General features: G+C 37.5%; 1 protein-coding gene and 1 long non-coding RNA gene across 2 annotated transcripts in view; one reads left to right on the top strand and one right to left on the bottom strand.

Annotated features, from left to right (window-relative positions):
* The window catches only part of slc25a21 (solute carrier family 25 member 21), an 87,326-nt gene extending 74,225 nt beyond the window's left edge, over nucleotides 1-13,101 (bottom strand). The window contains exons 1-2 of the mRNA XM_058616257.1: nucleotides 12,929-13,101; nucleotides 12,719-12,814 (exon numbers count right to left, since the gene is read on the bottom strand). Of these exons, the coding sequence (XP_058472240.1) occupies nucleotides 12,719-12,788 (70 nt within the window). The 5' untranslated portion in view covers nucleotides 12,789-12,814; nucleotides 12,929-13,101. The remainder of the gene's footprint in view (nucleotides 1-12,718; nucleotides 12,815-12,928) is intronic.
* Nucleotides 3,989-5,812, top strand: LOC131445290 (uncharacterized). The gene is made up of 3 exons (XR_009233828.1): nucleotides 3,989-4,078; nucleotides 4,504-4,559; nucleotides 5,447-5,812. It is a non-coding gene; the product is annotated as an uncharacterized LOC131445290 (long non-coding RNA).
* Nucleotides 13,102-15,624: the final 2,523 nt, after the last annotated feature.

The raw sequence follows: 15,624 nt of genomic DNA, 5'->3' as shown, positions 1-15,624 counted from the left end.
GTGGCAGAAAACACAGCACACAGCCATTTCCTTTACACGAATACATAACACAGATGCGAGCAAAAACAAACACACACTTCTCGCAACTGTAAACTTTTACTTTCCTACTGGGTCAGTCTCTCTTTGCCCCTCGACTACTTGGACTAACCGGTCAATTAAGCAGCTTGTTGAGCTGATCTCCATCCCAGTTTTATTATTGTTGCCATGTGCCGTGCTACGTCTGCCTTTATACCTGCAATGAAATGTCCGGGTGATCTCAGCACTTGCTTTAAATACCCCTTTCTTTTTGGTCTTGAATACGCCCCATGCACATAGAATAATGACCTGTACTATACTGGAATGCTGTGACGCAAGGTGTAAAAGGGCTTTTGTTTGCTGTATGAAATCATGCAATGATGCGATGAAACACTTTTCAACATGAGCTAAAACTTAGCACTACTGGGCATCCCGCAGTGCAGTGTCGTGGTTTTAATAATTATTACCTGTAGATAGAAGGCAAAGATCCAGAGAAAAACTCCCATGTAGAGCAATCATAATTATCCTCCCGAACAGACACGAACCATAACACTATAATTATTATTATTTTAGGAACTTGCATGCACATATATGACCTGTGTGTGTGTGTGTGTGTGTTGCCGTGACTGAACAGGAAATTAATTGACGATAATATGCGGAAACATAATAGCAGCGCTATTGACCGTGACTGGTTATAATCATCGAGCAAAAACTATTCCTCTAAATCCATAAAAATAATATTTAATAAGCTAAAGTACACTTATTAATCTGAGCATTGACTTTTCATTTACAAAATTAAATAAATGATTTTGTAAGATTAGGATGGAGCTCAGCGGGAGCCTGCGCCGCTGACATGACATAACTTTGCATTTTCATGGCAAATTTGTTCATCAGTCCAACAAAACACTGCAAACATCCAATTTCTCTGAGAATTGTCTCCAGTTAGGTCAAAGTTTTAATGCAAAGCCAAAAGATGACAGAGCATTACACTATGTGGAGGCTGTAGGGTTTAAAGTTCCCTTTGTATTGTAAAGAAACCCCTAACATTTGACTATTATAGTAATACTATATATATACACTATTCAATAAATTAAGTATCAAAATAGGATTGCAACTTGCATATTCAGTACATCAGTTGATTACCTTCTTGATTATTAAATTAGCTCAATTAGTTGTCCAAAAACCAAAACTACTCAGTTTTTTTTGTTATGTAACAAAGAAACCAGAAAATATTCACAGTTAAGAAGTTGAAAAATCTGAGTTTGTTTTATTTAAAAAAACAATCAATTATCAATAATTATTAATTTAGTAATCAATTATTTGTTGCAGCCCTAAATTGAAACCAACTTATAAAATATAAAGAGTATAGGCCTGTGTAGTCTAATAATAGCTGTATTACAGTAATACACAATAATGAATTCATGGAATTGGTGCAGTTGTGCAGCACTAACCCCCTGGACACTGAAGTCCCTGCAGTGTGCGCTGCAGTGCAGTGTTTGGCTCTGCGTGTGTCCGTGCATGGATCAGTCTCCCTCCCCAAACTCTTCTCCTGCTCCGATCTGAGACCCTGCCAGTGAACCGTTTTCATAAATCACGTCATTAAGATAACGTCGGCGGCGAGGCAGCTGCTCGTACATCATGTCTCTTCACAGGCTCCTCGGTGAAATGGGACACAGTTTACAGCTCAGTCCAGACTTTTGATGTGCTGTTCTGTCTAGGCCACCATTACAAGTTAAAAATGTCACGGATAAATCAAAACTAAAACTGCACATTTTCTTTAAACCGATACAAAAAAAAAAAAAAATGGTTTTAGCACATCAGAAAGTTTTCTTCCACAACGATGCCCCTCAGACACTACTGATTTAACAGGCAGCCATTAGGGACTTCTTGTTTGACTTCATCCGACCTGGATGACTGAGTGTTCATCGTACACTGCTGTCAAAATGGGGTCATTAGTTACGCTGATTGTTGCACAGGAAGTCAGCCAAACAGCAACAGCAGCACCAAAAGCCTGACTTTTGCAAGGGAGCATGAGCTGAGCTTGTACTCGCTTCGGTTCCTAACGAAGAATCACAGCTATTCTGCTAACAAGTCAATTATAGCATTTAAATCAAGCGGTTGCTTGGATATTTATTTCTTCTTTTTACATTTATAACAGTGAACCTATGCCCTCTTATTTAGAAACATATTGAAATAAAATACAATTTAATTTTAGCTTACATGTGACAAATTATGTCTGTTTTAAACTGCGTCATGGAAACTGTACAACAAATATTTTATGATCACCATTTTATCTATTCTGGGATCATGCCAGACATTTGTGTCGCTTTAAATAGCCTTCCATTAGACTTAGGGCCTGTTTGCATTCCACTAATTTCTTATGACACTGTGATCATTCACATTAATTAGCCCAGCTGACAGACATAATAAATCTTGTGTGTTTATTTAAGGGTTGCTTGGTGTGTTGTAATTTTCTATTTTAAATGAGGGGTTACTGTAATGACACACCCCGCAGCTTTGCATTTGTTCGTTAAAAACAAAAGTAGAAATGCATTTTGATTAATATACACAATTACTCGGATTAGTAAATTCTAGTAATCTATGAAGGCTCCTTTCAAACGCTGCATCGATGGCAATTCTGAAAGGGAAACGCCGAGAACCATGGACAGATGTGTCCTGTTAAGTATCCGTCCGTCAGCACTATCATGGCTCATTATATGCAAGCCATCCACGACCCCCGTGTGCACAGACGTGTGTCTGTCAAAGATGGAACAGAAAATGTAAATGGGTAATATTTAATGTGAGCCAAGGAATATAATAAATATGAGAGACGTGAGCCTCCGCTCGCCCTCCTACAACGAGATGGGGAGCTGATTTAGAGGAACAGGCCAAGGAGCACCCCATCCAGAATCAACATTACTTCAAACATGAGGTCATCTAAACATCTGTCTACAACATGTCCGCCGGGAGTTCAATCAAAGCACCGCTCCAACATGCACAATTGTTTCTGGAAATAAATATTAGGCCTAATTCGGCTGTGATTGGTGCAGCCACTCGGGAATCGAAAGAAAAAAAATTCCAAACTGCAGTCTTTGTCAATGGATAGCCCCCTGCATGTGTACACACACACACACAGTGTATTTATTTGATTTCCCCTCTCCCCTTTTCCTCCACTCCTTCATTTAGGCTAAGTGGCTTTATTTGTTCTTTCCCGACTGATTTCAGCATCACTGTTTAAAACCAATTAGATGCGAGCGAGTCTCTGACAGTCTGGACGCAGAGCTGCAGTAATCACATGCAGGGAGTCTGTCTCATGTCGTTACAGTCCATTTGCTGGAGACGGATCGATTTACTCATGGATATTTTTTTCCCTTTAAAATGCATCTACCAAGGACGTAACAAAGAGCTTAGAGAAAACATTACAGCAGCGAATGAGTAACTAGATAGAATTACTTTTTTAAATTCGGTTCAGCGTGCGTACTCAATCAAAATGACATTATTTTAACGACTGTCTGTTCTATGAATTCACATTTTAAATTACAGCGGCACACAATTACTTATGAGGGGCTTACTCTTCACAGCACCCACGTATCACCACTGTCTTACAGTTACAAGAGTTATTACTGAAACACAATCACTAAAAAGTTGTAACAGCCCTTTACCATGAACGCATATAGTATGCAACTACTGCCCCCTTGTGGACAAAACAATGAATGTCACAATAATAAAGTTCTGATACTTATGCTTCACATACTGTATGTTTCACACACTGTAACAAATTTCTGTAATTTCTACAGTAAAAAATTACAGAAGCTTGTTGTCCTATCCTTTTACAAGGCGTAACTGTAAATTGCAATGTATTATGGGTAAAAAATAATTACAGTAATTTAAAGCTGTAACACATTTTAAAATTACAGCATGGTTATGTTTTCACTTGGTTCTGACTGTAAATGATACATTTACAGTTAAACACTGTTAGGCTAATATTGGCGGTTTGCAAGAGGATAGGCATTTGATGGCAGGAGGAGGAGAGCGAACCCAGCATTCATCCACTCAATAAAGAGTAAGTATTATGTTATTAGTCTAAACTATTAAAGAGAAACTAGGCAAGATTGTATGCATGGTTATGTTACATTTTACCCGAATTAAACAGTAATTATTTTAGTTTTTAACAATATGACTTTAGTAACCTTTTTTGAGGCTATGCCTTTCACCTGGCATATCATGGCTGGAAACCAACCTTGCTAGTTTCTCTTCAAAATGTGATTCAAGTAATAACATGCAATATGATTTAATCGTGTGTCAGCCTGGTTTGCACAACTAAAAATAAAGTTAGCTCAAGAATATTTTTCAAACGAGTGTAATCCCAGGCTCTGCAGTTTAATGGAAGGCTAAAATGTTAGGCTAACATGCCGCTAGCTAAGGTAGTTAGGTGCTACTGTATGTTGTCTAAACTCGGTGTGAGAAAGTTACATGTGTCGCCGACAGGATCGAATCAACCTTGAAGTGAGGTGAGGAGAGAAAGCTGCAAAAACAACATTTTGGTAAGAATAATGTTTCCTTATTTATTTGTGTGACTAACAGCATTTGGCATCATTTTATTCGCCTTAGTTGGAATATACGGGGTGTGGGACTCAAAACTGCACTGTTTTTTGAAGATGTTAACCAGCAAAAACCACAGAACAGCAAGATACACTAGAGTGTTGTAACTGCTGGATTGTATTATGAAGATTTGTGTGGTACAATTTAGTATTATGGGAATTATTATTACGATTCTTTGTCGCGAACTAGTTCTCCTCGTTCAGTTCATTAAAACGACTTGCGAATCACGAATGAGCCATTCTCTGACTGCTTCGTCTGGTTCACTTCTGTAACGACTTTCAGACCAAGAATATGTGCACAAAACATTTTTTTTTCACAGTAATATCGACCACTATCATCATTTATCTGGTGAAGGTAGTTAGTCAGAAACTTCCTATCGTTCACGAATCGTCCATGAACTCAGGGTGGCCGCAGGTCCTTAAAAAGTCGTAAATCAATTTTCCTAAAAATAAGGCCTTAAAAAGTATTAAATTGTCTTAAATTCAGATGGCATGGGTCTTAAATATTTGTGTGTCATGTCACCGCGAAAATGCAGTCAATCTGTTCTGCTATTTCGATTTTTTTTTTCCGGTAGCCGCTGCGTTGTCTATGGGCTGGTTCAGAGGCTGTAATGCTACGCACCGTTGGGTGACAAGTGAAAGACGAGACCCAATCACTACCGCTGATAGAGTCTGGGTCTCGTCTTAAACTCGTCACTAGCCTAGCCTGCGCAGCTTTTGATGACTTAAGCTAAAGCGGTGGTCGGGGAACGCAGTGGAGATCTATGGGTTTTGTCTTTTGTAAACAATGTATTTCATTAAGTGTCTTTTTCCTGATTTTGTGACTTCAGATGCTTCCTGGGGATCAACCCAACGTCTGGCACAAAGGCCACAAAGTGGATCAGTCCAAGAAGTGGGAAGGTGCAAGAGAAGTGGAACAGCAATGTCAACCTTCATGTCTCTGCACTTCTAAAAAGGTTAATGGACTTTGAATGCCTTTGAGCCCGTTTGCAAAAGAAACAATAATGGCACACTGTTTTGTATAAAAAAAAAACAAAAAAACAATGGTTCCAAGATGTGGTTATTTTTTACACATTTGACTTTGTTGCTGCAAATTACAGTAGTTAATTCAAAGTTACACTGTGTGGCTGCAAGTCTTGTGCAGTCTGGTGTATGTTTATGTGAGTTTGTTCATGTCTGTGTGAGTTTGAAAATATACACATCGGGTATTGAGTGTTAATAAATGTTTTGTATTGTTGCAGCACTGACTCTTGTTTTATTATTATTGTTAATAGCTGAAAATAATTACAATTACAAAAGAATTACAGTGCTTAATTTGCAAAACATGACAAGCAAACCTATATTAGCTGTAAAAACATTCTACAATAAAATAATGAATTATGAACAAGTAACAGCTATTTAGTGGCAAAAATAGTTGGCAGGTAACTCATGTAAATTGAATGGGATACAAGATAATATTGTAAATTAAAATACAATAAATGGTTGTTTATCATATAAAACAATACATTGTTGTGTTTTATATACGGCAAAAACCTGTAAAACGTATCCAGTAATATGTTGTAATTAATGTTTACAGTAATTAACAACACTTTTACAGCACTTTATTGGCAACTTTTTTGCCTGTTCTTTACTGTAAATTCTACAGGAAATTTGTTACAGTGCATATTGTATATAAAATAATAAAAACAGATTACATTATAATTATTGCCTTTTCTCTTTAACAAAGTCTTTCAGTTTACAGTGACGAGAGAAAAGCAGGGAAAAGCTTTTTGAGACTGAAATCATTAAAATATGACTATTTTATTTATTACTATATTAATTTCCCTATTTTTGCTTGAGTAAATGTTGCTTATATTCATTCGTGTTTAACCATTTTAATTGTTTAAATAATTTTTATGACTACACCATGAGCCCTTCAGTTGCCCTCTGGGGGATACAGTCCTTATGTAAGGTCTCCTCTGTGACTCTTTATAGCAAGCAAAACAACGCTCACCTTGTGTCTCAATTTTACAAGAGGCAAAGATCAACAAGACTAATTTATCTAATGCATCTTTTTTTCTTGTCAGCCATTCTGCATCAAGCAAACACCACAGATTATACACAACTCCTTGCAAACAAAAGACTGGGCAATCTCATAGTTTTCGACCATTACAGAGATCTAAAACCACTAGACAGAGTAAAAGGGTTCTCTGATATCACTAAAACAATATCCCAGCAGGTTCTCAACACAGTAGGTCACACGCACCATCAATTTATCACAAAGCAAAAAGATTCCTCAGAACCCAGATCTCAGTCAGAGCACTGACCGCTCAGTCAATGGTGTCGACTTGCACCACAGAAAGTGAAAGCAAATGCAGCATTTTTTCCCCCCTCCCCATAATTTACTTTTTGACCAAGTACGGTTAGACATAAATTTATCGCCCTCTTCATACTCAATATATAGTCAATAAAAGACCATCTAGATAGAAAAATAACGAACAAAACGGGGAGGGTGGGTGTGAGGAGAAACACTGAAGTCATTCAGCTCTTCTATAAAACCTGTGTCAATCATCCTTGGTGAGACAAGAGCCTCCAGAGACATGTGGGCTGAGGACAGCAGGTTGTCAGACCCCGGGGGCTTGTGATGTGAAAACAGAAGGAACATGTGACACCTAATATGTCACACAAACATCACCTGTGTCATGTCAAGGCCATTAAAATAATTACGCAAGTGTCTACGCCACAATATAATTTACTATAGTCACCTGAAGGATTGAGGACTAAAACACACTGCTATTAAATATATTTTACAGTAAATAATTGAATAAAAAAATAATCTATGACAAATAATAAAAGGTTATATGTCCAATAACAAAGCTTGCTTTGCTACCAAAGTAGAAACTACACCAGTTACTTCTTTAGAAACTTCCTCTGCAACTTGAGCTAAAATCTCTCTTTGACAGTAAAATTCATTTTGAAAATTAAAACATGGCTTCAAATGTTGCCCATGGAAATGTGCTATTTTACTTTAAAAACCCGCATACAAATACAACACAAGTGTGCATTAAATTTCTATTTCGTGGGTTCAAAGGGGGATTTGCAGTGACCTTACAGACTTCTGCTCTTAACCCCATTATCTTTTTTTGTGTACATTCATTTGTACCAGGGCCACTGTGAGTTCGTAATAAACCAAAAAGTGAGCAACGCTTTGGAGAGAATTAGGTAAATATTGGACTTTTGGGACCACAGGAAGAAAAACACCTGTGATACACTGTACACGCTGTCCAAAAAAAATGTTTGACTTTGCATGATGTTTTGAAGCTGTCAAAGCCATTAACATCAACAGCATGAGAGCGCACAGACAGGCTATTTAGTACTGAGTGTATGAACAAATGTCTACCACAGCTGTAACATAAATTATAAGGATGACGACTATAGTTTAGGAGTGTTCGTTTTAGGGCAGCGCAATGTTAGGGAAAACATGTGATCTCGATGCAATAAATAAACAAATACTTCCAAGTATACAGTGCTAATGTCTTTCTGATTTGGGTTCACAACTCCACACTCGTAATTAAATGCATAATTTATTTTCTAACTGCATGGTTTATTGTCCACCTGAAAACATTATCCGCTCATCTAAATAAAAAAATCTCTCCCTATTACCTGGATTGTTGAAAAACTAATACTTAAATGAATGTTAACATACTGCACTGTGTCTCATAACTCCACCAAGTATGATGGTGTTATAGTACTGGGGGGGGGGTTAACTTCAGTCATATTAAGATAAAATCATAAAATAATAAATGTTACCTTTATGATCAGTTCATTGCAAAACAAAACTAACATGCAGAACAACCAACACTGATCCCTTTTCAAGCTGCATTTGCAATATGCACGTTGGTAAAGGGACAACTGTGAAGACCTCAGTGACCACAGACTGCAACACGACAACTTGGCATCTCGAGCAACTCTTTTAACCTTTAAACAGCTGACTGCATGTCAGAGTTTCACAACAGAGAAGAGACAGACTGCAAAACAATGACACAAACACAAGGAAAGTGCTGAGGGAGGTCATACCTGGAAAAAAAATAATAAAAATGCTCTGCACCAGAAGCTCCATGTAGCTGTAACAGCTGGTATGCATTACTTAATGAGGGGATAAATCCTCATTAATTAAGAAAAAGTAGCCCCCAAACCAAAAATTAAACTAAACTATATCCAAGTTTCCTCAGTAACAGGTCATTATATTTATTCAGGTCACACAGGTGTTTTCATTCGGTGAATCAGCTAGTTTACCTTTTTAAATGATATTACACACTGCAGAAACAGTAGTTATACATTTAACTCTTAGCATGTTTCCAATGCAGACACAATTGTTGGCCATATTTACAAATAAAGTACACAGTTCAGAGTATTTATAAACATTACTGGAACAAAATCTGGCATTTTAAAATTCCACACAAAAGAAAACACTATTCACAAATCCCAAGCCAATGAGCATTAACACAGCCACAATTAGGAAAAACGGGTGCACCTGAAGAACGGTTAGCCTAGCAAGCTAACAAAATGACCACCAGGTATAAAGACAATACTATTCAACATAAGCTTCATTAAGCAAATCATTCCACAAACCTACAAAACTGAAACAAAATTCGGGACATAGGTGAAACTCACAGCCAGCACAGGTGAATTGTTTCCACCTCATTAACTTCAACATGACTCAGACACAATTCAGCCGTTCATATTATCCATTGAGGGACAAAATTAACAAAAATATAAACTCACCAGGTGGCTGGTAGCATTGTGTAGCCGTATGAAGCTGTTAGAAAAGTCCGTTAAAAGCAAAATAATCCCTGAAAGAGACAAGTCTCCACGTCCAACGTCCGCCATTGACGAGCAAAAATTTTACATATCGCGCGCGCCATTTCTTCTTCACTCAAACCGCAATGCTGCTCTGGGCTCAGTGCTGCCACCTGCGGTCGGCAGTCATATTACAAAAATACAAACATGTTTGGGTTTTTTTTGCTTTTTTCCTTACTTACCTCCTTTCCATATCTTTTATGTGTCGCAAAATAAAATTGCTAAAGTTTTCAAGTTGTTTTACTGGATTTATGAAATAATACATGTAGAAAATGAAGTTGTGACGCTTTGAAGTGGCTGGTTTACCTATTCAAGCAGGCAGTAAAAGTAGTGTGACCCAATAGTAAATTAGGTCACAGTGGTCTAGCATCTTTAAAATGTTGCTCAATCGATATTCACATTTGTAATATTATTTGTGAAAACAATATGACTAACCAAGGTTTACCTAATTCAAATGGTCACCCATTTATTTGACTCCGCTGTGTTTGAGCAGGGAAACATCTAAAAACGCCTGGGGATGAGGATTGAGAAACACTGTTGTGCTTTGGGATAAGATGGACCTTGGGAATCCTGACATATGTTGATGTAGTAGTGTAGTTATCTTTCACCATAGTATACACTCTGACTCTTGTTAGTCTCTGTTATTGTCCTTCAAGGTTTTTTTTCATTTTTAAGAGACTTTATCATAATGACATTCCATATTTGTGCAGAAGACTTTTCTTTATTAAATGGGCTCCTTGCATAGCAGCCAGTATGTCACGGTAGGAAAATCACAGGTGTAAATTGAGAAAATAATAGGCGAGTTCCATTTAGCTTCCTGTTTCCTCAAGTGAATGCTGGTTCACTGTCACACTGTCCCAACTTTCAGGACCTGAACAAAGCCGTCATTAATGTGATCAGTGACACCTGTGTTTTTTCCTGTGAAAACAGGAAAAACTAGAAAAACAGCGGTCTTTGTAAAAGCAAAAACTCCCCATGTTGGTGGTGGACAGGCTGGTTTGAGAACTGTATTTCTGAAATTGTTGATCTCCTCTGGACTTTCCCTCAGTATGTAGTGTTTTTACTCAGCAAGACACAAAACAAGACAGAAAAGCTACAGTAATAGATAACCACTCTTTACTATGGTGAGCAGAAAAAAACATCTCAAACATGTAGAGAGATGGAGCTACAACAGCAGAAGACACCGTGCCAAGTTCTACTCCTAGATCAGGGTAAGAAATCTGAAGGTCTGGACCAAACTCAAGAAAACATCAAATACTTTGATGAATCTGAACTTCTGCTGAGGCACAAAGGTGGCAGTCATAAAATTGGTGTCAACAACATGAGTCGATTAACCCAACATGGATTGTGTCCAGGCTAGTGATGGTAAATTCAACTAGTAATTAAAAATAATTGCTGCTGGCATGCCTTTGATTCCGTAACACCAATCAATCATCTTGTGTCTGTCACGGACCGTCTGAGTGTTGTTTCAAACTGTAAACAACTATGTTTACCAGCTGCAAACTGTCTACTTCCCAAATGATGCAACTTGTGAGTAACTCAACGTCATCGCAAACTGGATTCCACGAACATGACGCTAAACTTTGGGACGTGGTTTCAACGAGAGACACTCGAAGCAGGAAATGTGCTACTGACGATTAGCCTCACAGAACAGACAATGTTTTGTCAGATCAGTGTCAAATTAACTCTTTCATTACAACAATAAGGCCAGTTGTAATGTTTGGGTTGATGATGCGTTACATTAGCATAAAGCGAATTAGCGAAAATAGAGAGAATTCCAATAAGTGGAAAAGCATCTTCAATGAAGAACCAAGTCTGTCCTGAGAACAAACCCTACAAAGTATTACTATGGTGTTTATACATTTGAAATTACCAATCACTGATAGGTAGTTCCACCTTTGGCCCAATGTCACCTGGGATTGGCTCCACTGGCCCCCGCAGGATAAAGAGGTAGACAATGAATGAATAAAGCCGTAAGTATCTTACCAGAAAGATACTTGCGTATCAAAAGTAATTCACTAAAAAGTGAGAAGTATTGAACAATGGAGGCTGAGTGGTAGGGCGAGTTGTCTTTCAACCGGAAGGCTGTGGGTTCAATTCTCAATTAGAGCTAGTCTAAATGTGTCCTTGCACAAGACACTTAACCCCATGTTATCTCATCAAGACTAGAAAAGCGCTATATGAATACAGACCATTACCAACTCTTCTTCTGATTTTAAATTTTGGTAGCAACAAGTAAGTTGATAATACATATAAAGATAGCTTATTATAAATATAAATATTTAATATAAACATAGTTAGGGGAAATGTAGTGGAGTAAAAGTGCACTATTTATTTAGGAAATGTAGTAGAGTAAAAAAAAAAGTTGCTCGAAATACAATTAAACTAAAGTACAGATACGTGAATTTTGTACTTTTGTTACATTACAACACTGCCAATTGAAAAACTTTACAAATCACCCGACCACAATAACATGTTGAGACTGGCTAAGAACATCGAATCCTGAAACATGAATAAAAACTATACAGGTACAGGGTTCTTAAATATGGAACTTCGAGGAACATTGAACGTCATATTCTGTCTATCTTGTGTGTTTGTGTCTATGGTTCCGGGGCGTTTGTAATGTTTTTTTCTATCCCGTTATGTTTCTCCTGCTGAGCTGTTGAATGAGCTGTCTTAGAGACACACATTCAAGCCCCTCCTCACAATCTCCCAAGAATCTCCTGACTTCAGCGGGTTATGTAACTTCCTTTTGCTTCTGGTACTTTTTCTTTTGACTTTGAACAAATTGGCACACTCCTGCAAGCACAAGAGGAGTCATCAGAAAGTTCAAAGTGGATTAGAGGGCAGGGCAACCTCTACAATCCAGTAGGAATATTGGTAAAACTGCTCTTTTGATTTATACGTAATTAAAGCACTTTAAATATGCTGCTGTATTGTTGCCACAAGGGTTAAATGACACAAAATACACTGTTGCAGCCATGTGATAATCACCACTCACATACTTCACTTTACTTCATTTTAAAATGTACATTTTAAATGCCAACAAAACGCATGCGCAGAGTAGACTCTGTCTTTGTTCACTCCGCGCATGCGCACTTCAGATAAGAAACTCAAATTTCTTTGCGGAACTTGTACAGCGGAGGAGGACATGATAACATTTATGCTCACGTTGTAAATGTTAACGTGTAACTCCAGCGAAAACCTCTTGCGTAATCTGAATCATGAGAATCAACTTTACGTTCGCCAACGGTCGGACTCACCAGCTGATCCACCGGCGATGATCTGATGAGAAGCTTCCCGGACAAGACTCTTTGGTTTCGTGGGAGTCATTTTTGTAAAGAGATGGTTTCACGTCCCTGCCAAAGAACACATGTGCTGTTATACAACAACTTTTTTCCCCCCCTGTCAGACGCTGTTATCTGAGCAACCGTTGACGGTTTATCTAGAGGCGGTTGTCGCTGAGAGTTTACCCGTCTGTGCTGCTCTGTAGCGCGGTCTGTCGGTCGTTTCTCGCCCCGTGTGTCAGCTCCTACAGCCGCAGCCAACACTGAAGAGAGAGCTAAGCTAGGCTAGGCTAGGCTAGGTTAGCTCTGGAAACAATTAGCCTCAGTGCCTCAAGCGCTCCCTCCCATCTCCTCACAGCACAAACTCCTGATAGTACAGACGGACTACATTTAACCCTGACCCACAACTAGTGATCAATGAAAACCAAACAGTCACATATTGAGAACAAAGGTCATTTTATATTTCCACTTTTGATCAGTGAAAGAAAAAGGAGTTTCATTCGTGAATGTATAAAGTTTTGTTAATCCCTGGGGGAAATTGCAAGTATTTCAAAACTGAAGAAGACTTTTGTTATTTTGCCTACAAACTAATAATAACTAGTAATCAGTAACCGCTGGATACCGATACTGGTCAAAAATCACTGAAATGGATGTCAGACACACGTATAATGCATACTTCACTATGCACAGACTGTAAAAATGTCAATAAAAAGCAGCATAAGCATTTTAGAGTCATGGTGGCCAGTTTATTTCTTCTTTTTGGGAGAAATTATTGTTACACAGTTGGAGAATTATGTCTTAATAATGACAAATGAATTAACTGCTTCATAGTTAATGAATGGTCTAAAATGACTGTATCGGAGGAATATCGGTATTGGACACAAAAAGTGGTGTGTCTCATCCCTGCTATTATTATATTGGGATTAATAAATATAGTGCGATTCATAAATTAGGCCTACACTCAAATGAACTGGTGTGGAGGTTTTCAAAATAAAAGTGTCTGTGTTGATGTGGACCAATATAAAGCTCAAAATAACGTTTTTAAGATGCAAAATGAATGTTACTTTAGAAAAAACATACAGAAATAAGTCATTATGACTTAATATTAAGTGGTGGGCCACATTAAATTAAGGGGGGGGGGGGGTGCACAAGTTTGAGACTGAATTAAACAATTACAATTAAACTAATAATCAATTGAGCACAATTTATATTTTTATTAGTACTTTGTACTCACTACACAATTTCCCTATGCTCATATTATTTTTGCTGTTGTTTTAATTTTTTATGCATTACATAGAGTATTACATACTCTAAATAATCAAACTCATGTAACATGGCCTGAAGTCATTTAATAACAAAAATAAAAACCAGTCACTTTAAATCAAATGTATGCTGATGTTAGCCCTTGGAACAAAATGTACTGTATAGCTTGGGGGTAGGAATGCAAAGTATGGTGGTCTTACATAAAGTAAAAACACCCCCAGTGTCCAATCGCCAACCTTGACTTATGTAACGTGAAGTCCATGTTCAAACTGTTTCACATGCTTCATTCATACTAAAGATCTGTAAGTTGACTTGTAAACGTTTTCAGAGAGTTATTTTAGATTGTCAACAGGAAACATTTAATGTCGTGACTGTTTGAAGAAAGAACTGGAAAAAGAGTCAAGAGAGTGTTTCTCTCAGATTTACTGGTGTAACTCTAAAACACATCCTAACTCATGTCAGCTGTGATGATCCACTCTGTTTAACTCTTAAAGGTACAGTGTGTGAAAGTTAGTTTTACTTTCTTTTTTGCAGAAATTATAGATAAAAGACTTTTGCTAACTGAAGGCTACATAGTCAATTATCCAACACGCTTGGAAGTGTGAGGTGAAGGATGCTCAGCTGCAACATTTAACTTCACTATTAAAAGTTGATAAAAAAATGTTCACATTATGCCTTTAAGTGAAGAGTGGATGTTGCATAATACAACACACCATGTGTTTGGTAGCTCTCAGCGTCATGGCAATACTTAAAACACACATAGCATTGTAAATATGTGCAAGCATTACATAACATTATTTGGACATGAATGTGCTACTAAAGGCGCAATGGACTACAAATGCATTGTCACAAAATGCATTTTATTTAAAAATGTAACATGCTGTGTCTTTTTCTGGAGCCACTGAAACCCTCAACCATAAAACTACAATACAATAAAACAATAAAAGAAATTAAAATCCAATACATAACCCTCTAAACCAGGACAATTTTAAAAAGTATGTGAGTTCAATTATGGAACAGTCTAACAGATTAGTCAAAGGAGATTAAAACCATCAATCCGTTTAAAAGAATATCCAAAATACAAATTTTAAACACATATCAGGATGAAGAACAGCAGTCTATCTATCTATCTATCTATCTATCTATCTATCTATCTATCTATCTATCTATCGCTCGGTAGCTAGCTGGCTAACTAACTAGCTGGCTAACTAACTAGCATCTATCTATCTATCTATTTATCTATCTATCGTTCGGTAGCTAACTAACTAGCACCTATCTATCGCTCGGTAGCTAGCTAGCTAACTAAGTAAGTAGCATCTATCTATCTATCTATCTATCTATCTATCTATCTATCTATCTATCGTTCGGTAGCTAGCTCACTAACTAGCATCTATCTTCACAGCTAGTAAACTAACTAGCATCTATCTATCGCTCGGTAACTAGCTAGCTAACTAACTAGCATCTATCTATCTATCTATCTATCACTCGGTAGCTAGCTAACTAACTAGCATCTATCTATGACAGCTAGTAAACTAACTAGCATCTATCTATCACTCGGTAGCTAGCTAAATAACTAGCATCTATCTATCACAGCTAGTAAACAAACTAGCATCTATCTA

Source organism: Solea solea, chromosome 18 (assembly GCF_958295425.1).
Source record: "Solea solea chromosome 18, fSolSol10.1, whole genome shotgun sequence".
In the NCBI taxonomy this organism is placed as follows: Eukaryota; Metazoa; Chordata; class Actinopteri; order Pleuronectiformes; family Soleidae; genus Solea; species Solea solea.
This window is presented reverse-complemented; position numbering and strand designations above follow the sequence as displayed.